The sequence below is a fragment of the Bos indicus x Bos taurus genome, chromosome 8, assembly GCF_003369695.1.
Source record: "Bos indicus x Bos taurus breed Angus x Brahman F1 hybrid chromosome 8, Bos_hybrid_MaternalHap_v2.0, whole genome shotgun sequence".
Taxonomy (NCBI): domain Eukaryota; kingdom Metazoa; phylum Chordata; class Mammalia; order Artiodactyla; family Bovidae; genus Bos; species Bos indicus x Bos taurus.
Window position 1 is genome coordinate 46,249,751 of NC_040083.1, and position 25,228 is coordinate 46,274,978.

Sequence of the window (25,228 nt, forward strand, 5' to 3'; positions counted from 1 at the left end):
AAATTGATTTGTCAGTTTTATTCATCTTTTTTTAATGAGTTTAACTTTTTGCATTGTTGTTTCTGTCTTACGTCATGGTTTTATATTTCATTCATGTTTACTCTTCCCTTTACTAATTGTTCTTTAAACTTTTGGTTTCTTTTGTTCTTCTCATTTCCTGAAATGGATATTGTACTCATTTTCAGTCTTGTTTTTTCCCTAATGTAAATAGTGAAGGGTAAAAATCTGCCTATCAGTACTGCTTTAGTTCCATCTCCCAAATTTTGGTATAGTATTTTTCTACTTTTCAGTTGTGAATGTTTTCATTTTGTTTTTGAGCTCAAATTAAAAGCTGTTTCAAATTCTAATGTGATCTTCCTATTATATTTTAGTATTGATCATCACCTTGATAGTAGTATGGTAAAAAATAGATACGGTGATCTTTATGTTCCAATCCTTTGAAATTTGTTGAGGCTTACATACTGAGCCCTTGTAATTGTTACCTGTTTGGTTGAAAGAATGAGTATTCTGCTGTTGTGTGTGCACTGTTTATTTGTCCATTAGTGCAAGATTACTAGTTATTTTTACTATTACTGAGAAAAGCATATTACACTATCCCTTTCTTTATGTAGATTTATTAATTACCTTTGTTCTGTCCATCTTTCCTTTATATATTTATAGGACAGTATTGAACTCTTTATTGTTATATACTGAATTCTTCATCTTTTGAGGCTTTCTGCCTTAAAATCTGTTTGTCATTAATGAATATAGTTAGCTTTCTCTTTAAATATTTTCCTGTTTTTTTTTTTTTAATTTATTTCATTTTTTTAATATCTTTTGTATCCCATTTAAGCAAGGATAGCTGAGTAGAGTTTTGCATTTTGTTTGTTGGCTAGGACTTCTAATACTGTCAGAGATAAGAGTGGGCGTCCTTGTCCTTGTCTTATTTCAGATGTTAACAAGAAGACTTTCATTTTTTTGCCTTTGAGTGTTACATTGAGTGTGGGTTTGTCATAAATGGCTTTTATTATGTTGAGATATGTTCCCTCTGGGCTTCCCAGGTGATTCAGATGATAAAGAATTTGCCTGCGGTGCAGTAGACCTGGGTCCACCCTGAGGTCGGGAAGGCCCCCTGGAGAAGGCAATGGCAACCCACTCCAGTATTCTTGCTTGGAGAATTCCATGGACAGAGGAGCCTAGTGGACAACAGACCATGGAGTTGCAGAGTTGGACATGACTGAGCAACTAACACACATGTTCCCTTTGTACCACTTTGGTAAGAGTTTTATCATGAATCGATACTGAATTTTGTCAAGTGCTTTTTCTGCATCTATTGAGATGATAATATGGTTTTTGTCTTTTGTTAATGTGGCATATCACGTTAATTGGTTTGCATAGGTTGACGACTCCTTGTGACCCTAGGATGAATCCAGCTTGGTCATGGTGTATGATTTTTTATTTTATGTGTTGTTATATTTGGTTTATTAATACCTTGTTGAGAATTTTTACATCTATATTCATCAAAGATACAGGCTTGTAATTTTCTTTTCTGGCTTTGGTATCACAGTGATGGTGGCTTCATAGACTGTATTTAGGAGTGTTCCTTCCTCTTCATTCTTAAGGAAGAGTTTGAGAAGGATGGGTTTAAGTTTTTCTTTGTATGTTTGGTAGAATTAACCGGTGAAGCCATCAGGTCCTGCACTTGTGTTTGTAGGGAGTGTTTTTCTTCTATTTATTTACAGATTCTGTTTCACTTAAAATGATTGTCTGTTCAAATTATCAGTTTCTTGATTGAATTTTGGTGGACTGTATGTTTCTAAAAACTTATCCCTTTTTTTGGGGGTTGTTGAATTTATTAGCATATAAATGTTCATAGTATTCTCTTACAGTGTTTTGTATTTCTGTGGTATCATTTGAGACTTCTTTTTTGTTTCTTACTTTATTTACTTGGGTTCTCTATCCTTTCTTGGTGAGTGTGGTCAACAGCTTGTCAGTTTTGTTTAGTCTTTCTATTTCCTTTTTGATATCCTCATTCCCTCATAGCTCAGTTGGTAAAGAATCTGGCAGCAATGCAGGAGACCCTGGTTCAATTCTTGGGTCGGGAAGATCCGCTGGAGAAGGGATAGGCTACACACTCCAGGAATCTTTGGGCTTCCCTTGTGGCTCAGCCGGTAAAGAATCCACCTGCAATATGGAAGACCTGGGTTCGATCCCTGGGTTGGGCAAATTCCCTGGAGAGGGGAAAGGCTACACACTCCAGTATTCTGGCCTGGAGAATTCTATGGACCGTATAGTCTGTGGGGTTGCAAAGAGTCTGATGTGACTTTCACTTTGATCCATTGGTTTTTTTAGTAACATGTTGTTTAGTCTCCATGTGATTTTTTTTTCTCATTTCTTTTCCTGTGGTTAATTTCTTGTTTCATGCCTTTGTGGTTAGAGAAGATCCTTGAAATAATTTCTATACTCTTAAATTTGTTGGGGTTACTTTTGTGCCCTAGTATTTGGTTAGTCCTAACCAGTCCATCCTAAAGGAAATCAGTCCTGGGTGTTCATTGAAACGACTGATGTTGAAAGGGAAACTCCATTATTTTGGCCATCTGATGCGAAGAGATAACTCATTTGAAAAGACCCTGATGTTGGGAAAGATTGAAGGCAGGAGAACACTGGAGTGGGTTGCCATTTCCTTCTCCAATGCATGAAAGTGAAAAGTGAAAGTGAAGTCGCTCAGTGGTGTCCAACTCTTAGTGACTCCATGGACTACAGCCTACTAGGCTCCTCCGTCCACGGGATTTTCCAGGCAAGAGTACTGGAGTGGGGTGCCATTGCCTTCTCTGTCAATGGGCATGAGTTTGGGTAAACTCTGGGAGTTGGTGATGAACAGGAAGGCCTGGCGTGCTGCGGTTCATGGGGTTGCAAAGAGTCGGACACAACTGAGCGACTGAACTGATCTCAAAGAATGTTTCATGTGCAGTTGAAAAGAATGTGTATCCTGGGTTTTTTTTGCATACAGTGTCCTGAAAATATCACTTGAATCTGTTTTATTGCATCATATGAGATCTCTGTTGCCTTATTGGTTTTCTTTCTAGAGGATGTGTTCCCTGATGTGAATGAGGTATTAAAGTCCCTTCCTGTTGTGTCCCTATCAGTTTCTGCCTTTGTGTCGTGTTAGTATTTGTCTTATATATTTGGGTGCTCCTATATTGGGTGTATATATGTTAACGAGTGTAAAATCCTCTTCTTGTATTGGTCCTTTTATCATCATATGGTGTCCTTTTTCATCTTTTTTTATGGCTTTTGTTAATGTCTGTTTTGTTTGATATGAGTATTGTGACTCCTGCCTTCTTGTCGTTTCTGTTTGCATGAAATGCCTTTTTCCATCCCCGCACTTCCAGTCTGTGTGTCCTTTGTCCTGATGTGGGAGGCTTTATTTTTCTTTTATCCTATCTTTTACTCTGTCTTTTGATTGGAGTATTCAGTCCACTGTCATTTAAGGTAATTATTGATACATAAGTATTTACTGCCATTTTAAACCTTGTTTTCCAGTTGACTGTATTTCTTCTTTTTTCCTCTCTGGTTTGATGAAAATTTTATGCTTACATTTTCTTTTTGGTTTTTGTGAATTTTTGTATGTTTTTTAATTTGTAGTTGCTCTCTTTTTCAAGTATGTTAACCCTTTCCTATATCTGCTTGCTTTAATAGTCACATAAGTAAACATTCTTAGGAAAAAAAGTATTACATTCTCTTAGTCTTCTTCCACACATTTTATGATTTTATATTTTTTATATCTTCATGTTTATCCTTTTGCTGTTCAGTATGTTTATCGTTGCTTTCACAAACAAGTTTTTTTTTTTTTTAATCTGTATGTACACTGGCTTTTCAATTGTGATTTCCTCCTACCTATATCTGTTTGCTTCTTTTCTATATAGAGAAGACCTTTCAATATTTCTTTTAGGATAGGTTTAGTATCGCTGTATTTTAGTTTGTGCTTGTCTGATAAATTTTTTCTCTCCACTCCTATTCTAATCGGTTACCTTACTGGGTAGAGTATTCTAGGTTGCAGTTTTCCTTTTGAGACTTTGAATATGTTTTGCCACTTCCTTCTGGGCTGTAACATTTCTGTATGGAAATCAGCTGATAGTCTTATGGGAGTTCCCTTGTCATTAACTCTTTGTTTTTCTCTTGCTGCCTTAAGAATACTGTCTTGAACTTTTGCCATTTTAAAAATAATATATCTTGGTGTAGGTCTGTTTGGGTTCATCTTGTTTAGAACCCTGTGTGTTTCCTGTATCTGGATATCTGTTTCCACCTTTAAGTTTGGGAAGTTTTTAGCCATAGTTTCTTCAAGTACGTTTTCAATCCTCTTTTCTCTTTCTTCTCCTTTTGGGATCCCTGTTATATGTAGATTGGCATACTTTATATTGTTCCATAGGTCTCATATTGCTTGCTTTCTTCTTTTTTTTTGAGCTGTTGGCTGTTTCGACCAGATTATTTCCATTTTCCTTTCTTCTAGATCACTTATTCTCTCTTCAGCATCATTCATTCTGTTATGTATTGCCTTTAGTTCAGCCTTTGTCTCAGCAAATGAATTTTCTAATTTTTCTTGACTCTTCCTTACAGTTTTTAGTTCCTTTTCACAATAGTTTGCATTTCTATTGGTGCAATTCAGTTCAGTCGGTCAGTCATGTCCAACTCTTTGTGACCCCATGGACTGCAGCACGACAGGCTTCCCTATCACCAACTCCCGGAGTTTACTCAAACTCATGTCCATTGAGTCGATGATGCCATTCAACCATCTCATCCTCTCTCGTCCCCTTCTCTTCCTGTCTTCAATCTTCCCCAGCATCAGAGTCTTTTCCAGTGAGTCAGTTCTTCACATCAGGTGGCCAAAGTATTGAAGTTTCAGCTTCAGCATCAGTCCTTCCAATGAATATTCAGGACTGATTTCCTTTAGGATGGATTGGTTGGATCTCCTTGCATTCCAAGGGACGCTCAAGAATCTTTCCAACACCACAGTTCAAAAGCATTAATTCTTTGGCACTCAGGTTTCTTTGTAGTCCAGCTTTCACATCCAGTACTGGAAAAACTATAGCTTTGACTAGGTGGACCTTTGTTGGCAAAGTAATATCTGCCTTTTAATATGCTGTTTAGGTTGGGCATAGCTTTCCTTCTAAGCAGCAAGCATCTTTTAATTTCATGGCTGCAGTCACCACTTGCAGTGATTTTGGAGCCCCCAAAAATAGAGTCTGGATGTTTCCCCGTCTATTCCATGAAGTGGTGGGACCAGATGCCATGATTTTAGTTTTTTGAATGTTGTGTTTTAAGCCAACTTTTTCACTTTCCTCTCTTGGAGGGCTATTAATATGTGGGTGCGTCCTGGCATAGCTTGTATGGCTTTAATATTTTTTTGGTGTGAGGGCTGCTTTTGGTTTGGATGCTTGTCATATCTTTGCTCAGTGTATACTGGATATTGGTAGGCAGTGTGCAGGTGCTGCCCACAGATGCTCCCAGGAAGTGGGGGCCACGACCAGCCACCTGTCACAGGAGCCTCAGCAACAGCAGCCCATGCCCATCTCTGGAGTCGAAGATGACAGTGGTAGCTCACGCCCATCCCTGAACCCCGTGTAGGCAGTGCTTTGCTGCCTAAGAGTGTGAATTCAGAGAAGGAAGTTTTTTTGATGGTCTTGCTGCTCGTCTCATGTGCCACCAACAGTGGTGCCTTGCCTCTCTATCAGTCCCAGGCTTCTTCCTGTACTCGCTCTGTTGTGGTGCACCATACCCTACCCACCTCAGGCTGTCTCTACACAGCCAACCCTGGTCCTCTCCTGGGGTCTAACCTCCAAAGCCCAAGCCTCACTCCACCTGCCCCAGCAGATGAGTGTCTCAGGCTGGGGTCTGCCAGGTGGCACCTACTGTCTGAAGGTGTCTTTCCACTTTGCCGTCGCAAAGCAGTTGCTGCACTCTCCTTTGAGGCTCCAAAGCTACCCCTTTGTCCCAGTTGATCTCACCACCAGTGAGGGAACTTCGCAATGTGCAGAAACCTTTCCTTTTTCACAGCTTGCTCCCAGGGACTCAGGTTCCATCCCAGTTCCTCTCTCTCTCTCTTTTTCCTTTCTTCTTTTGTCCTACTTAGTTACATGAAGATTTTCTTGCCCTTTAGAAAGTCTGAAGTCTTCTTCCAATGTTCAGTAGATGTTCTATGTAAATAATTCTGCATGTAGATGTATTTTTGATGTATTTGTCTGAGAAGGTGTTTCCCATGTCCTGCTCCTCTGCCTTCTTGATCCGATCCTTGGGATGGTTTCCATTAGACTCTACCTTGGAGAACTCTGGGCTTTGTCCTCAACACCCCTCTCTCAGGGGATCATAAAAATAAATACACCAGATTACCTGGTTGGCCAAATGCCCTCAGAATGAAAGGCAGTTTCTTTTTTCCACTGCTGGTTTCCCATCTGCACTGGTATTTTGTCCACAATTCCTTACTTTCATGCTAACCTATAAATACATTTATAAAGATACTTTACCAGTTTTTTTTTAGTAGTTGTTCAGTAAGAGAATCAGAAAATACTTTGTTAGTTATGCTCTTGGAAATCAAAGTTTAGAATAACTTGTTTAACATCCTAAAATCTTACGGTTTGGAGTGTTCTGATTACAGTCTAATCTAGATATATACAATATTTACATTGTCATTTTGCCATTAGATATCAGTAAGTTATCTTTATGCCTCATGCTGCTGACTGCCAGTGAAGAAGATGGATGAATAGGTAGGAGGTGTGGCACAGTAGTGCTTCTAAAAGCAAAAAATAAATACCCATCTTTCAGATGAATTTTCTTTTGTTCAGTGTTCTTTTATAGTCATGTGATACAGTTTCTTTTGAATTCAGAGTGGTGGAGTATAAGATGAGGAAACTGTGGGCCACCTGTATGCATTTCCACTTGATATCTGGAAATACATACACAGTAGTTGGTTTTCATTTGTACATTTTCCAAGTAGAGTTTCAAGGTTGAACTTTTTATGCTGTCATATATCAACCCAGTTTGAATTTCAGTGAGCACATGTGATTAGAGAATAGCATAATGATTAAAGGATGAATAACTCCAGATATGTGAATCCTCAGGCAGTATTTGGGAGTTAATATCAGTGTGTTTTTATTTTAATGGTTTAAATTTCAGATGTTGAAAGAAGTAACTTATTTGTGGTCAGTTATGTATTACCACTAATAAAATGCCAGGCTTTCCTTCTTTGGAGGGGCTATAATGTTAAAAGAAATAAAAATTATAATAATAATCCTATGTGGAAACCTTTGGTGCAAGAGAAAATAATGTATGTATTTTGAGTATAAAGATTTTTAATTTTTAAATAGGTTCAGGACTTCTGGAAATCTTGTAATCACTCGCGAGATTGATGTGGCAAAAAATCAGTCCTCTTGGTTCATCAACAAAAAATCTACCAGCCCAAAAGTAGTAGAAGAGCAAGTTGCAGCCTTAAATATTCAAGTGGGCAATCTTTGCCAGTTTCTACCTCAGGTATGAGAGAATTAAATGTAAAAGTGGGAAAATTTTCTATATAATGTTTCCTCTTTATGTCATATAAGAATGTAAATACTTTTTGAGAGCTATTGTTACTATTTAAAAGGAGCATAGTGGTCTTAATAGTTAACAGTTCTTTGTATTGTAAAAGGTAGTATCTCATCTCTTATAGTAAAATCTTACCTTATAGTAAAATCTTACTACTTTTTAGTAATTTGGAAATACTCAGTTAATAAATCTATCAATAAATCTATTATAATAGATTTATTATAATATTGTTATTTATAATAGATTATAACAAACTATATTATATTTCTATAATAAATATTGATCAACATAATAAATATAATATTATAAACATTTTATTATAAATTTATTAAAATTAAATATTATATAACAATAAATATAAATATTTTATTATAATTATTATTTATAATATATTGTAAATCTATTATAAAGGAAATAAAGGTATTATCTCCTTTATTTATTTCCTTATAAATAATAAAGGTATTATTTATTTATAAGTGCAGAAAGTAGCTTAAGTAGTTCTGTGCTTCAATTTATAGGCTCTTAAAATTGTGTTAATAAACAACTTCTTAATCAGTCTATTTGTATAAAATGCTTTATATACCAAGACTCTTAAATCTATGTGTATTCCTTCTAGAACTGTTTTATATTTTAAGTTTCTTCAAAAAAAAATAAAACATCCTGATATTCCATGTTAAATATTAAAGTCAAATATCTTTTAGACTGGTCTTTGGATGTTATTCTAGTGACTGAATTAGTTCTTTTCTTCAGAAACAATGATGATTTGATTACTGTGTCCAAGTTAAGTAAAAGTTAAAATTTGAAAGCATTTATCAGCTGGTTTTCGGAGAAGGCAATGGCACCCCACTCCAGTACTCTTGCCTGGAAAAATCCCATGGATGGAGAAGTCTGGTGGGCTGCAGTCCATGGGGTCGCTAAGAGTCGGACTCGACTGAGTGACTGACTTCCCTTTCACTTTTCACTTTCATGCATTGGAGAAGGAAATGGCAACCCACTCCAGTGTTCTTGCCTGGAGGATCCTGGGATGGTGGAGCCTTGGTGGGCTGCCGTCTCTGGGGTCGCACAGAGTCGGACATGACTGAAGCGACTTAGCAGCAGCAGCAGCAGCAGCAGCAGCAGCTGATTTAAAGCTGTCTCCAGAAATATTAATAGTTGTTTGAAATTGCCATCCTTCTTTTCTTTTTTAAGCTTCTAATAATTTCATTCCAATTGACATGTGGTAATGATCATTGTAATCCAGGGCAGTATTTTTTATTTCCAAACTGTGTTAAATGTATAGAAAAGTTTCAACCTGGAAATATTGACATTGAAATTTTTTTAAAGTTCTCAAAAAGGTGGTAGTTTATACCCTAAGTTTATTATTTTAAAGAATAATATCAAAGGACAGGATTTATTTTAAGATTCATATCGCAAAGGTTTTTTTTTTTTTTTTCTTTTGAATGAGTTTCTTCTTGACAAGTATCATTGAGTGAAAAATGTTTTGAAGATATTTGTAAATGATAATATTAGTTGATATTTAAGTTCTGTGCTCTAGGATAAAGTTGGAGAGTTTGCTAAACTCAGTAAAATTGAACTCCTTGAAGCTACTGAGAAGTCAGTTGGTCCTCCAGAAATGCACAAATACCACTGTGAACTGAAAAACTTCAGGGAGAAAGAAAAACAACTAGAGGTAATTTATAGTCAACTCATTTTATTGTCTTTCATTGGCCAGTGAATAATAGTTCATTGAGTAAATTCATATATTTGTGATTTTTTTTCAGCAAGGATTTTCAGTAATTAGGTTACTAAAAAGTAAGAATGGGTTTGATATAAAGTTTTGACTATCATGTCATCAAATATATGTTATTAATTGAATTTCTAAAGTACTTTTTTCTCTCAGGAAGTTTCAGTGTTATTCTTTTATTCATTCAGTATTTTCTAAACACCTGTGATATTTCAGATGCTGTATAGGGTTTTGGGTAATACAGCATATATATAGCATTTAGTTAGTGTCTTTGTTAAGCCCATTGTTATATTTTATTCAGTTGTGTGAGGATAGACTTTGTAAAAGAACTGTACATTTAGTTGAAGTGTTTGATTTTTATCTTCACCTTTAATAAATTTAAATGTCCTTTTATAGTATATCACATTAAAAGATGTTTATTTAATGAATCATTTTTCATAATTCAGCAGCTACAATTCAGTAAATTTTTGTAATGTGAAATCTAGTAAACTAATGCTTTCTTTTAAACTGTGACTGGCACTTCCCAGGTGGCTCAGTAGTAAGGAATCTGCCTGCAGTGCAGGAGGTGCAGGTTTGATCCCTGGGTTGGAAAGATCCCCTGGAGGAGGGCATGGCAACCCACCTCAGTATTCTTGCCTGAAAAATCCTGTGGACAGAGGAGACTGGTGGGCTGCAGTCCATGGGATTGCACAGAGTTGTACACAACTGAAGTGACTAAGCACGCACAAACTGTAACTATCTGTACTTGATAATGTGATTTGTTCTGATTTAATGCTATTGTTGTTGTTGTACTTAATTCAGAGTGAATGACAAAAGAAGTTGTAATTATTTTAATCCTACTTTAGATACCCCTGTCAGTTCTTTTATTTTTCCCCAAATCAAATCGTCTAATACTCCCCTCTGAAAGACTGTAACTACCTACCAACTTCTGAAAGAAAACAAGCACATATTCTTCTAGGTTCTGAGTGCAATTTACTTGTTTGTTAATTCACAAGATAAAGGCTAGATTTTAGCTTTCCTTTATCTCATTTCTAAATCCTTCAGTCATGGGTATTCATAACATACTACTAATAATATCACTTTTCTGTATGTCATGTTACAGCTTTTGAGCTTTCACCTGTAGTTAAGTTGAGTACCTTCTACCAGTGAAGTGAATAGGGCAGATATCTCTCTTCTCTTCAGGCAAGAAGAGTCCAAGCTTAGAGATGTGTCAGGGCTTCCTCATGGTCCCATAATTGATAAATAGTAGAGCCTAGACCAGAACTCAGGTGTGCACTTTAGTTTTACACAGTTCTTAAGAACTCCTATTGTGAAATTTTGCTAGCACTATACATTTTTCATTATAAAAAGATTTGACCTTTTGTCTTTCTTTGATTAAGCTAATTGTTAAATGAATATTTATTTTAGACCTCATGCAAACAGAAAACCGAATATCTAGAGAAAATGATTCAGAGGAATGAAAGATATAAACAAGATGTGGACAGGTTCTATGAACGTAAGCGACATTTAGATTTGATTGAGATGCTTGAAGCAAAAAGGCCGTGGGTGGTAAGTCTGAGTTACTAAAGTAAAATAGTGATTCTTTAAGTATCAGGAAAATTATAAAGGAGACACTAAATACTCAAATTAGGTGCTATTCATATTTGCTTTGTATATTGTGCATAGTAATATTTATCCGTCTCTGTGTTATTTTGTAACTGTGTGCTATGTTATTGTTATTGCATAACAGGTAACAGTTGATTTAGTCTGTGTCCTTAATTCTTCCAGAATTGAGGCAAGAGATAGTTTTATTTTATAAAATATTAATGAGCTAAAAATATTTACATATGTAAGAATGAAATGTCCTCGGGTTACTGAAAATTTACTTGGAGTGTGCTACTACTATCAACTTCAGCTACAGACAGAGCTGAAGGATATTAACTGTAATCTTCTACTCATTATGGTTCATAAGTTTACTGAGTTTACTGTTTTAATCACTGTGATGTATATGATTTGGAACCAGAGTTTGGGCCAAAAATTCATTTCCCTCAGTACATTATTTTTCAGTGGGTGGAACAAAATAAGGAAGTTTAATAATATCTTTAATGCCAGGATGGAAATAATTATTAGATTGGAAAAATGTGTGGCTGTATTTGTGACTTTATTCAGCCTGTCCCACCCGTTTTCACCCTATCCTTTTCCGTAATTTCATTTTTCTTAAACTTTTTCTTTTTTTTCAGCTCAATTTCATAATTTTTTCCTATGTTTATTATTATTCTGACACCTGCTTTATCTTTGTATTTTGAAGTCTTTTGATTTCTCTCTTTAAAGACTGAGTTTAATGATTTTTCAATATTTCCTTCTTTGATTTCCTATAATGTTTATTGTTGTTCAGTCGCTTAGCTATGTTCGACTCTTTGTGATCCTGTGGACTGCAGCATGCCAGGCTTCCCTGTCTATCACTGTCTCCCAGAGTTTGCTCAAACTCATCTCCATTGAATCGGTAATGCCATTCAACCATCTCATCCTCTGTTGTCCCCTTCTAGTGTCTTTGATCTTTCATAGCATCCAGGTCTTTTCCGGTGAGTTGACTCTGCCTCAGGTGGACAAAGTATTGACACTTCAGCATTAAGTCCAACTCTTACATCCAGATGCCTAGTGGAAAAATCATAGCTATGACGTTATGAACCTTTGTTGGTAAAGTGGTGTGTCTGCTTTTTAATACTCTTTCTAGGTTTGTTATAGCTTTTCTTCAAAGGAGCAAGCATCTTTTAATTTCATGGCTTCTGTCATTGTTTCCATTTTTTCCCCATCTATTTGCCATGAAGACCAGATGCCATGATCTTAGTTTTCTGAACAGTGAGTTTAAAGACAGCTTTATCACTTTCCTCTTTCACCTTCATCAAGGGACTTTTTAGTTCCTCTTCTCTCTCTGCCGTAAGGGTCGTGTCACCTACATATCTGAGGTTATTGATATTTCTCCTGGCAGTCTTGATTCCAGCTTGTGCTTCATCCAGCCTGACATTTCACATGATGTACTCTGCATATAAGTTAAATAAGCAGGGTGACAATATACAGCTTTGATGTACTCCCAATTTGGAACTAGTCCATTGTCCATGTCTGTTTCTAACTGTTGCTTTTTGACCTGCATACAGATTTCTCAGGATACAAGTAAGGTGGTCTGGTATTCCCTTCTCTCTTAGAATTTTCCAGTTTGTTGTGATCCATACAGTCAAAGACTTCAGCATGGTCAATGAAGCAGAAATAGATGTCTTTCTGAAATTCCTTGCTTTTTCTGTGATCCAGCACATGTTGACGATTTGATGTTGGTTCTTTTGCCTTTTCTAACTCCAGCTTGTACATCTGAAAGTTCTCAGTTCACATATTGTTGAAGCCTAGCTTGAAGGATTTTGATCATTACCTTGCTAGCATGTGAAATGAGTGCAATTGTGTGGTAGTTTGAACATTCTTTGGCTTGTCCTTCTTAGGGATTGGAATGAAAACTGACCTTTTCCAGTCCTGTGGCCACTGCTGAGTTTTCCAAATTTGCTGACATATTGAATGCAGCTCTTTAACAGCATCATCTTTTAGGATTTAAATAGCTCAGTGAAATTGCATCACCTCCACTAACTTTGTTCCTAGTAATGCTTCCTAAGGCCCATTTTGACTTCATGTTCCAAGATTTCTGACCCTAGGTGAGTGATCACACTGTCTTGGTTGTCTGGGTCATTAAGACCTTTTTTGTATAGTTTTTTGTATTCTTGCTACCTCTTCTTAGAGATTCCCTGGTGGCTCAGAGGTTAAACCGTCTGTCTGGAATGCGGGAGAGCCAAGTTTGTTCCCTGGGTTGGGAAGATCCCCTGGAGAAGGAAATGGCAACCCACTCCAGTACTCTTGCCTGGAGAATCCTATGGAGGGAGGAGCATGGTAGGCTACAGTCCATGGGGTCACAAAGAGTCGGACACGACTGAGCAGCTTCACTTCACTTCACTTACCTCTTCTTAATATTTCTACTTCTGTTAGGTCCATATTTTTTCTGCCCTTTTATTGTGCCATCTTTGCATGAAATGTTCACTTGGTATTTCTAATATTCTTGACGAAATCTCTGGTTTTTCCCATTTTGTTGTTTTCCTCTATTTCTTTGCATTGTTCACTTAAGAAAGTTTGCTTACCTCTTGTTGCTATTCTTTGGAACTCCACATTCAGATGGGTATATCTTTCCTTTTTTCCTTTGCCTCCTACTGCTCTTGTTTTCTCAGTTTTTTGTAATGTTTATTTATATTCTTTTTTTTTAAGCTTTGTTCATCCCACTCATTCTTACTATATGCTTTCTTAGCACTTTACTTATTTTTTTTTTTTTTAGCAAATATTTATTTATTCCTTTGATGTGACAAGCATCATTTCCACCTGGATGATTCATTTTGTTTTTCTGTTGAACCATTTTCTTTTTTTGTTTTTAAAAATTTTTTCATGAGTGAGTTTCTTTTGGTTCTTTACATGTTTTTTAATCCCTTCATTATTGAGAGATTAGAGGAGATCCTCCCTTTAGAAGGGAGACTCCCTTCTGAGTCTTCTGTCTCAGAAACAGGAAGGGATGGAAGATAGAATCTGGCCTAATGATAAAAGTGTGTAGTATCACTGAGTTCACCATTATTTGATATTTACTATTTCTGAAGTTGTTTCAGAGGGCAAATTTTTTTTATTAATAGACCTCCTAAAGGGATTCAGAATTGTCTTTTTCATAGATTTGGTTTCTGCCTATAGCTTGATTTTAGTATATGTGTTACTTTAAGCGAAGAGTATATTAACTTTTCTTTCTTGAACTCATTGTAAGGAATATGAAAATGTTCGTCAGGAATATGAAGAAGTAAAACTAGCTCGGGACCAAGCAAAGGAAGAGGTCAGAAAACTTAAAGAAAGTCAGATTCCTATAACAGAACGCATTGAAGAAATGGAAAGGCAGCGTCACAGTTTGGAGGCTCGAATCAGAGAGAAGGTTATATTTCTGGCTCAATTTTTTATTTCTTGTCATTTATTTTAGCAAATACAAAAAATATTTTGTAGGTTTTTACATTTGTTTTGTGGATTTACTTGTAACTCTAGTTCTTTTAAGTTCTTTTATTAGGAATTGTACTACCACAGATCTTTCAAGATCCTAATCATCACTTGCTGCTTTATAGAAACTTGCTACTCTATAGAAATTCCAAGATATAAAAAGAGAAAAAATGAAATGTAATTGTTCTAATTACAGGAGGATTCAGAGCAATATTCCCAGAAACATTGATCTCCTTTTATGAATTTCTTAGACGTGTTATATAATTACATCCCCTTTTGTAGGAATGTAATGTAAAAAACTCATGTTTTTTTAAATAAATAATATAATGGCATATGGAATATTCTCTATACCTTGTAAACATAACTAAAAAATTTTGCAATCATAGCTTTTAACCTTTAGGGAAGATTTTGGAGTCACGTAATTGTTTTGAGACTGTTTTAGACAATGGACCCTGCTATTATGTATGATTGCTTTTAGGATAAAATAACATGAGGAAATGTGAAGAAATGTAGAAACATATGTATTCATACAGCTGCAACTACTTTTAATATCTGTAGGAATAACCTTTCATAAATTTTCAAGTAATTGTTTATGTTTTGGGTGATAGTGAATTTACTTTGAAAGAAATCATAGAGGAGCATTGTGGGTAAACTTACAGAGCAATTTTATGTTTGGATGAACAGGGTCACATAATTGCCTTCCTTTTTTTTTTTAACTAACTTCCCTTCTTCTGATTCAATCTTGCAGGCATTAGCTATTAAGGAGACATCTCAAAAATGCAAACATAAGCAAGATGTTATAGAAAGAAAAGATAAACAAGTAAGATCTTGCATTGAATTTGAAATTTTTATGTTAATTTACCCTAACTTTTGTGTTCAGGTGTGGGTTATGAGAGAGTTTCTTGTTTTTGAATTTCCTGAGATCCTCCTTGTTCTCTCTTTCTTGTCTTAATCTGTGAGGAGAACTAAAATGTGGAAGTATAGCAGTTGCACAGAGGATAATTGGGGGGAATGGCTCAAGAGTACTCATAGATATGCATTTAATAGGGTGATAGTAAAATGGGATTTAGTTGTCTTCATAGCAGCAATTAAATTGCAAAGCATTGATTCTGTTGTTTCTTTATATTAAAGAGTTGGATATTTTAGAGCTGATTATAAATTCATTGTGCATGGATGGAGCTTGATAGCAAAATTATTTTAGGATAATTGTGCAAGAAAGTAGGCTTTTTAGATGTTGTAGCTCTGGTGGCTCAGAGAGATCCCCAGATATTTTTTGGGTTCTGTTCTCCAGGACCATTCAGAAACTAAAGCTTGAATTACCTTTCTTAGAGAGAGATGCACATCTTGAAGCATTTCTGGTGTTTAAAGCTTTATGTTAAATCTGTCCGTTTTCACCCTAAGCCTTTTCCTATATCTTTATCTTCAAATTCCAACCCTCTCTCATTTAACTTCTCCAGAGGATAAACCTTACGTTTTCTTGACAGAAGCTTGCTTGATAGCAGTAGTGCTCAAGGTGTGTGCATAGTGGGGTGTGGATGCATTGTAGTAGAAAGGTAGGGTGGTATGCATGTGCAGTTGCTTAGTTGTGTCCGACTCTTTGCAACACCATGGACTATAGTCTGCCGGGCTCCTCTGTCCATGGAATTTTCCAGGCAAGAAGACTGGATGGGTTGCCATTTCCTTCTCCAGGGGATCTTCCTGACCCAGGGATTGAACCCACATCTCCTCTGTCTCCTGTACTGGGAAGCAGATTCTTTACCACTGTGCCACCTGGGAAGCCAGGTGGGGTAGGTAGGAATCATTCTCTTCTATGTGATGTCTACTTTTTTTTTTTTTTTTACATTTTGGAAGGCTCAGCAATCATTTCCTTTCTCTAAATCTCTCTAAAGCATGCACAGGGCAATCACTATTGTATCCAAATACCTGGTGGAAAAATAGTGGCTCAACAAAATTAAATGACTTAGAGAACTCAGAAGTGGCTCTGAGTGCTGCACTTTATTTTCCACAGTATAAAATAAAAATTTACACAAAAATATTACTTAATATATGAGGTCTTTATACTTGACATTTCCTAGTTGTAAGACTCTTCTAGGATTTTTTTTTTTTTTTTTTAGCAAGAGTCAATTCTTGTTTTTTTCTCTTTCATTCACTCCTTATACTGTGGTCCCTATAATAGGGTGCTAAATTAATTGTTCTACTACTTTTACTTTTCTGAATATTTATTGAATTCTTCAGTTGTTCCTTTATTCCTTTTGTCCTTCTGGGACCAAGCCCTTTTAGCTCCATTTGTATTATTGATTTAGAGTTTAGAAGGGAAAAGGCGTAAAGATTCATCTTTAAAACCCCAAACAGGAACTGCTAGGTTGATAGGTTGTCTAACATTTAGCTGGATTTTAAAAAGGCAGAGGAACCAGAGATCAAATTGTCAATATTCTTTGGATCATAGCAAAGCAAGAGAATTCCTGAAAAAGATCTACTTCTGCTTCATTGACTGTGCCTAAGGCCTTTGACTGTGTGGATCACAACAAACTGGAAAATTCTGAAAGAGATGGGAATACCAGGTCACCTTACTGCCTCCTGAGAAATCTGTATGCAGGTCAAGAAGCAACACTTAGAACTGGACAAGGAACAATGGACTGGTTCCAAATTGGGAAAGAAGTAGGTCAAGGCTGTATATTGTCACCCTGCTTATTTAACTTATATGCAGAGTACATCATGAAAAACGCCTGACTGGATGAAGCACAGGAGTCAAGATTGCTGGGAGAAATATCAGTAACCTCAGATAATGCAGGTTACACCACCCTTATGGCAGAAAGCGAAGAAATAAAAAGCCTCTTGATGAAAGTGAAAGAGGAGAGTGAAAAAGCTGGCTTAAAACTCAGCATTCAAAAAGCTAAGATCATGGCATCCAGTCCCATCACTTCGTGGCAAATAGATGGGGAAACAATGGAAACAGTGAGACTTTATTATTTGGGGCTCCAAAATCACTGCAGATATTGACTGCAGCCTTGAGATTAAAAGGCACTTGCTCCTTGGAAGAAAAGCTATGACCAACCTAGACAACATATTAAAAAGCAGAGACATTACTTTGCCAATAAAGGTCCATCTTTGCCAATAAAGGTCCATCTAGTCAAAGCTATGGTTTTTCCAGTAGTCATGTATGGATGTGAGATTTGGACCATAAACAAGGCTAATTGTCGAAGAATTGATGCTTTCTAACTGTGGTGTTGGAGAAGGCTCTTGAGCATACCTGGGACATCAAGGAGATCAAACCAGTCAGTCCCAAAGGAAATCAGTCCTGAATGTTCATCGGAAGAACTGATGCTGAAACTCCAGTACCTTGGCTACCTGATGGGAAGAGCCAACTCATTGGAAAAGAGCTGGGAAAGATTGAAGGCAAAAGCAGAAGGGTTCAGCAGAGGACGAGATGGTTGGATGTTATTACTGACTAATGGACATGAGTTTGAGCAAGCTCAGGGAGATGGTGAAGGACAGGGAATCCTGGTGTGCTGCAGTCTATGGTGTCGCAGATAGTTGGACCCGACTGAGCAACTGAACAGCTTGCATTCTGACATAAATCTCACTTAGTATTTTAATACATTGGTGGATTCAAATAGAAAATCTTGTCTTTACCATTTTTGTACCGTCTAGGATTGACCTAAAATCTTATTTTGTTCCATCCTTAACTGGTTTATTTCAGTGTTAAGCCAACATTTAAGTAGTTCTCCTAGAACCAGTGTTTTCTTTTTTTTTTTCCTGTGTCATAATTACCAGTTTATCACTTCTGTAAGTTCTTGAATTTTTAGGTTTTCTTAATTTTTTAATACATTATAGCATATAAATTTTTTCTGATTATCATTTGGTTACATCTTAACATGTGTGGTATGTGCTTGTATTGTTTTGGTTCAAGATTTTATAATTCTCATTCACATGTTTTCATTTAAGTTTATATAGGAGTTCTTACTATTTCAGTTTACTTGGATATGGAATTTTTAATCTTTATAAAAAAAGTTTAGTCCCAGTTATATTGCTTTATAGTTAATAGATGTGACCTTTATGACTTTATATAAAAATTTTTGGAAACCTCTTTTGGACTTCTACTGTAATTATATTATGCAAACGTTCTACTCTTTTTTTTTTTTTTTTACTAGCCTGATTTATCCACTTTAAAGTGCCAATTCCTTTTTCTTTGAATGTAGACTTTTCTGTTTTTCTTGTAATTGTATTTTTGCTTTCTAGATATTAAGGCTTTATTGTTTGTTCATTTTATCTGCTATAACTAACATATACTGGGTTTTGCTTTGTAATTTTTTAAATTTGGTATGAGACACTTTCTCATACAGTAAAGGAGTTTAACCAGTTCACATTTACCACTGCTTTCTACTTACCCTTAAAAAGTTTAAATAACATATTTTTCTTAGTAGAAAAAGTTAATTAGTATTTTTATTCTTCTATTTGAGAAAGATCAGAATCTTAGCAAACTTTTATTTCTTCTTCCTCCACTCCATACCAGTGTCATTAGAAATTTTATTTGTCTGTTATTTAAGGTATTATTTCCTATTGTCTGTATTTTAGATATTTTAATATATTAATATATTTGATATGTTAATATTTATTAATACTCACTAGTATTTACTATATATTAATGTTTTAATATATTTTATTGGCTTATTTGATCATGTTACTGCTTACATCACATTTTTTGTGATTCCTTCGTTTGAAGAGATAGAAATTTAGGTTGTTTTTTTCATACTGTCTCTCTTCTGGAGGTGTTTTAGAGAGCTTCTTTGGCTGATAAACTTTCTGAGTCCTTGTATGTTAGGAAATATCTTTTTTGCAGTCACTATGGAATATTAAAATGGCTGGATGTTGAATTCTAAATTACAAATTGTTTTTCCATAGGACTTTGGCAGTCTGTCTCAGTGTCTTCCTGGGTCTAATATACTTGACCTGCCACTTCTGTGGATTCTGTATTTGTGGATTCAACCAAAGATGGAGCAAAAATATTTGGAAGAAAATATTCCAGAAAATTCCAAAAAGCAAAACTTGAATTTGTTGTATACCAGAAACTATTCATAGCATTTAGTTTGTACTACAGATGATATATATATTTTTTAACATTTAATTTTATCCATGTTTGCTTTGGGATAGGGAATAGATCATTTAGTAAAAGCATAAAGTAAAACCAAGGTGTGTCTTGTGTACAACATGTAAATTACAATAATGATGTACTTTTACACCCCATAATAATGATGTGTGTAGGTTATATGCAAATACTATGTCATTTTATATAAGGGACTTAAGCATCTATGGATATTGGTAGCTGTAACAGGTGGGGAGGGATGGTGAGGTGCTAGAACAAATCCCCCAAGGATGCCAGGAGACAAATGTATTGTTCCTGAGAAGTAGCAGATATGAGAGGTAGACAGACCATATTAGGTAAACCCTTGAAGAAAAAGCAAATTGAACTTGATTGTAAATGAACTATACAATCTTTCTTACAATGAGAAACTATAAGAAAGCTTTGGTTTGAAAGTTTTTAAGCCATGGAGAAACAGTATATCATACATGTTAAAATACTTTGGACTGCCTTATGGAAGACGGGCTATAGTCCATTTTTGCTCCACACGTGGGAGTTTAAAACCATTTAGGAGGCCATTGCAGTAATCTAGGCAAGAGAGAATAGTGGCTTCATCTAAGGTGGTAGCAGTTGATAATTTAGAAAATTGAACCAACAGTATTTGCTCAGGAAGTAGATACAAGAATACATTGTGAAAGAATCAAGGATCAGATCTAACCTTTTGACCTTACAGTTGATAGTGGTGCCTTTTACTGAAATGAAATTTGCTAGGAGAGGGAAATGGAGAAGGAAATGGCAACCCACTCCAGTATTCTTGCCTGGCAGGCTACAATAGTCCATGGGGTTGCAAAGAGTCAGACTTGACTTAGTGACTAAACCACCACCAGGAGAGGAAAAATAAAGAATTCTATTTGACTGTGTAGAAGAGTTCCATCTTTTTACTTTATACCTGTTTCTATCCTCACATCTAAAGTGTGTTTCTTAAAAACCATATTTAGTTGGTCATGACAGTTTTTTAATCCATTCTGCCTATATCTGCCTTTTAATTGGAGTGTTTAAACCATTTCTATTTGATGTAATTACTGTTAAGTTATTTTGTGATTTGTTTTCATATGTCTTAGGACTTTGTTGCTCCTCTCTTTCTCCAATATTGCCTTCTTTTGTGTTGTTTTTTAATGTATCATTTTAATCCCCATCTCTTTTTTTTTTCTGTATTTTTTTCAACTATTTTCTTAGTGGCTGCCTTTAGAAATAGAAATAACATCTTAATTTATAATAGTCTAGTTCATATAAATATGTACTTGAGTAGTATAGAAAACACTGCTCCTATGTAGCTCTATTCCCTTCTCCTTCCTTTGTGCTGTTATTGTCATACCAGTTCCATTTTTAAGCATTATAAGCCTGTCAAAATAGTTTTGTAATTATTTCTTTATGAAGTTTCATTTTTGTGGCAGTTGTTGATTCTTTGACACCAACTCTGTTCTATACAATTCAATTCAGTTCTGATACTATTTAGAATTTAAGTAGATTCTACAAATTCATGGCTTAGTCCCACAAGACAGCCCTGGCTTCATGCCAGTCTCAAGTCCCCAGACCTCAGTTTTCCTACTCTTCTCTCTGACTTGGGTACAAATTCAGAGGTTCCCACAACTACCCCTGCCTTCAGGTTCAGTATGTGCTAGAACGACTCACAGAACTCAGGAAATTGAGTTATTAATTGAGGAATTGTTATACTTAACAATTATGGGTTTATAGGATACAACTCAGGAACAGCCAAATGAAAGAGGTGCATAGGACAAGGTAGAGTGGTGCAAAGTTTCTATTCCCCTTCTGGGTGCATCACCTTCCCAGCATATGGACACGCTCACTAACCCAGAAGCTCAATAGCCATGTTGTTCAAGAGATTTTATTGAAGTTTCATTAACTGGGTATGATTGATTAAATTATTGGCTATTGGTGATTGAAGTCAATCTCCAGCCTCTTTCACCTCCTGGAGGGCATGGAGTTGGACTGAAAATTGTAATCCAACTTTTAATCATGTGGTTGTTTCTTTGGGCAATCAGTCTCTATCCTGAAGCTGTATAGAGTCCCTGACAAGTTATCTTTTCACTGTATGGATCATAATAAACTGGAAATTCTTAAAGAGATGGGAGTAATGGACCACCTTACCTGCCTCCTGAGAAACCTGTGTGTAGGTCAAGAAGCAACAGTTGAAACTGCAAATGGAACAGTCATTACTACGAACAAAGCTAGTGGAGGGGATGGAATTCCCGCTGAACTATATCAAATCCTAAAAGATGATGCTGTGAAAGTGCTGCGTTTAATATGCCAGCAAATTTGGAAAACTCAGCAGTGGCCACAGGACTGGAAAAGGTCAGTTTTCATTCCAATCCCAAAGAAAGGTGATGCCAAAGAATGTTCAAACTACCACACAATTGCACTCATTTCACATGCCAGCAAAGTAACACTGTAAATTCTCCAAGCTAGCCTTCAACATTACAGGAACCGAGAACTTCCAGATATTCACACTGGATTTAGAAAAGGCACAGGAACCAGAGATCAAATTGCCAACATCCATTGGATTATCGAAAAAGCAGGAGAATTCCAGAAAAACATCTACTTCTGCTTCACTGACTATGCTAAAGCCTTTGACTGTGTAGATCACAACAAACTGGAAAATTCTTGAAGAGATGGGAAACCAGACCACCTTACCTACCTCCTGAGAAATCCGTGTGCAGGTCAAGAAGCAACAGTTCGAACCGGATATGGACAATGGACTGGTTCCAAATTGGGAGAGTGTGTCAAGGCTTTATATTGTCACCCTGCTTATTTAACTTACATGCAGAGTAATTCCAGAGTTCTGAAAGAGTTAATTTTTTGACTTTTTGCTAACATTTTCATTAAGTTTCTGGAGGAAAGGATTTTCAGAGTTCCTTTGTCATCTTGTTGACATCCAAATCTTTTCTGTGTCTACAGAAAAACATTGCTAGGATTTTAATAGGACTTGCATTAAACATATATATCAGTTTGGGGGAGGATAGAAAATACCATGTTGAATCTTCTAATCTATGAACACAGAGTGTCGCCATTTATTTAGATCTTGGATTTTTTTCCCATCAGCATTACATAGTTTTCAGCATATAAGTTCTCTGTGTTTTGTTAGATTACACCAAAGTTTTTCCCTTGATTTTTCTTTTTTCTCTTTTTTTTGAAATAATTTACTTGGAATTTTTTTCAGAGGCAAGCTTGTCATCTACAAATGGAGACAACTTTATTTCTTCCTTTCTGATTTTTATGCTTTTTATTTCCTTTCTTGCCTTACTGCACTGGCTAGAAATTCCAGCACTGTATTGACGAAAGATGGTAAGAGTGGACATCCTTGCCTTATTCCTGGTCTTAGGAGGAAAGCATTCATTTTTTCACTGTGGAGTATAACACTAGCTGTAGATTTTTTATAGATCAGGAAATTCTCTATTTCTATGTTTCTGAGAATATCATAAGTGAGTGTTGGATTTTGTCAGATGCTTTTTCTGCATATCTATTGATGTGGTCATGCACATGTTCAATTTTAGCTTGATGAATTGAAATTCATCGTTAAAAATGAATTTCATTGATTGTTGAATATCAAATCAACCTTACATTTCTGAAGTAAACCCTGCTTGGTTATGGTGTATAAATTTGTAATTCCTGTTACACACTGTTAAATTCTGTTAGCTAACATTTAAAGAATTTTTGTATCTATATTCATGAGGCACATACTCTGGTTTTCTCTTCATGCCTGTCTGCTTTTGATACCAGGATAATAACTAGTTTTTTAAAATGAATTCAGAAGTGTTCTCTCCTCTTCCCCAGTTTTGGAAGATACTGTAGAATTTGAGTTAATTCTTCTTTAAATATTCTTAATAATTCTCAAATAACACTTATCTGGGTCTGGTGATTTGCTTTTAGAGTTTTAAAATTATGAATTTAGTAAAGTTATAGGGCAGTTCAGATAATCTTTCAATTGGTTTACTTGTGCTAGTGATTCCCTCTCCCGCCCCCCGCTGAAATTGGTCCATTTTATCTAAGTTGTTTAATTTACCTATTCATAAATTTTCTTACTATTCTTTTGATTTTGGTGGATTCTGTAGTGATAATTGATATCCCTGTTTGATTCCTGATATTGGTAATTTGTGTCTTACTTTTTTTTTTCTTTTGGTGGAATGTGAGGATGGGGTCAGTCTTGGTAGAGGAATGTTAATTTTATTGTTTTTTGCAATGAACTAGCCCTTTGTTTCACTGATTTTTCTCTGTTATTTTTCTGATTTCATTGAAGTTTGTTCATATTTTTATCACGTCCTTTCTTCTGCTTGATGTTGGTTTGTTTTGCTCTTTTTCTAGGTTCCTGAGGTTGATGCTCAGATTATTGATTTGAGAATTTTCTCCGTTTCTTGTGTATATGCATTTAATGCTATGTTTTCTTCTCATCACTGCTGTACCTGATATCAATATCACAGATTTTGATATATTATTATTTTTGTTCAGGTTTTATTTTCCACTTTTCTTGAGATCACAATTTGTTTATTCATTTATCTGTTCACAGATGTTTAGTTTGTTTCTGGTTTGATGCTAGTACTAAAACTGTTGTGAAGTTCTTATGTAATACAAGATGTGCTTTCGTTTCTTTTGGATAATTTCCTATAAGTAAGCTATCATAGGTGTACATGTAACTTTTGAAGAATTTGCCAAACTGTTTTCCAAAATTATTATTAACAATTTTTTGTTGTTGTAATTGACATTGATTCATTGACTATGCTAAAGCCTTTGACTGTGTAGACCACAGCAAACTGAAAAGTTTTTTTAAAAATTTATTTTTTTAATCGAAGGATAATTGCTTTACAGAATTTTGTTGTTTTCTGTCAAACATCAACAAGAATCAATCATAGGTATACATATGTCCCCTCCCTCTTAAACCTTCTTCCCATCTCCCTCCCCATCCCACCCCTCGAGATTGTTACAGAGCCCCTGTTTGAGTTCCCTGAGTCATACAGCAAATTCCCATTGGCTGTTTATTTTACATATGGTATTGTAAGTTTCCATGTTATTCTCTCCATACATCTCACCTTCTCCCTCCTCCTCTCCCTCCATGTCCATAGTCTGTTTTGTATGTCTGTTTCTCCTTTGCTGCCCTATCATCAGTACTATCTTTCTAGATTTCCATATTTTTGACTTACTTCACTCTGTATGATAGGCTCTAGGTTTGTCCACCTCTTTAGAACTGACTCAAATGTGTTCATTCTTCTGGCTGAGTAATAATCCATCAAATATGTACCACAGCTACTTTATCCATTGATCTTTCGATTGACATCTAGGTTGCTTCCATGTTCTAGCTGTTGTAAATAGTGCTACAGTGAACATGGGGGTACAGTGTACAAAGAACAATGTACATGTGTCTTTCAATTTTGGTTTCCTCAGGGTATATGCCTAAGAGTGGGATTACTGGGTCATATGGTGGTTTTTATTTCTAGCTTTTTTAGGAATCTTTGTACCATCGTCCATTGTGGCTGTGACAGTTTACATTCCAACCAGCAATGCAGGAGGGGTCCCTTTTCTTCACACCCTCTGCAGCATTTAATGTTTGTAGACTGTTTGATGATGGCCATTCTGACTGGTGTGAGTTGGTATCTCATTGTAGTTTTGATTAGCATTTCTCTAATAATGAGTGGTGTTGAGCATATTTTCATGTTTTTGTAAGCCATCTGTATGTCTTCTTTGGAGAAATGTCTGTTTAGGTCTTTTTCCTTACTTTTTGATCGGGTTGTTTATTTTTCTGATCTTGAGCTGCTTGCAAATTTTGG

General features: G+C 35.7%; 1 protein-coding gene across 3 annotated transcripts in view; it reads left to right on the forward strand.

Moving 5' to 3' along the window:
* The window catches only part of SMC5 (structural maintenance of chromosomes 5), a 117,998-nt gene that overhangs the window by 40,022 nt on the left and 52,748 nt on the right, over window positions 1–25,228 (forward strand). For 2 of the 3 annotated variants that reach the window (XR_003512261.1, XM_027549441.1), the window contains exons 4-8: window positions 7,341–7,503; window positions 9,089–9,223; window positions 10,685–10,825; window positions 14,091–14,252; window positions 15,060–15,131. Coding sequence is in view for 2 of the 3 variants with exons in the window: in XM_027549441.1 (XP_027405242.1) it covers window positions 7,341–7,503; window positions 9,089–9,223; window positions 10,685–10,825; window positions 14,091–14,252; window positions 15,060–15,131 (673 nt within the window). In the remaining variant the exon portion in view is untranslated. Of the gene's footprint in view, window positions 1–1,162; window positions 1,256–7,340; window positions 7,504–9,088; window positions 9,224–10,684; window positions 10,826–14,090; window positions 14,253–15,059; window positions 15,132–25,228 lie in introns of those variants that run through there. The other variant, XM_027549442.1, reaches the window with a different exon arrangement.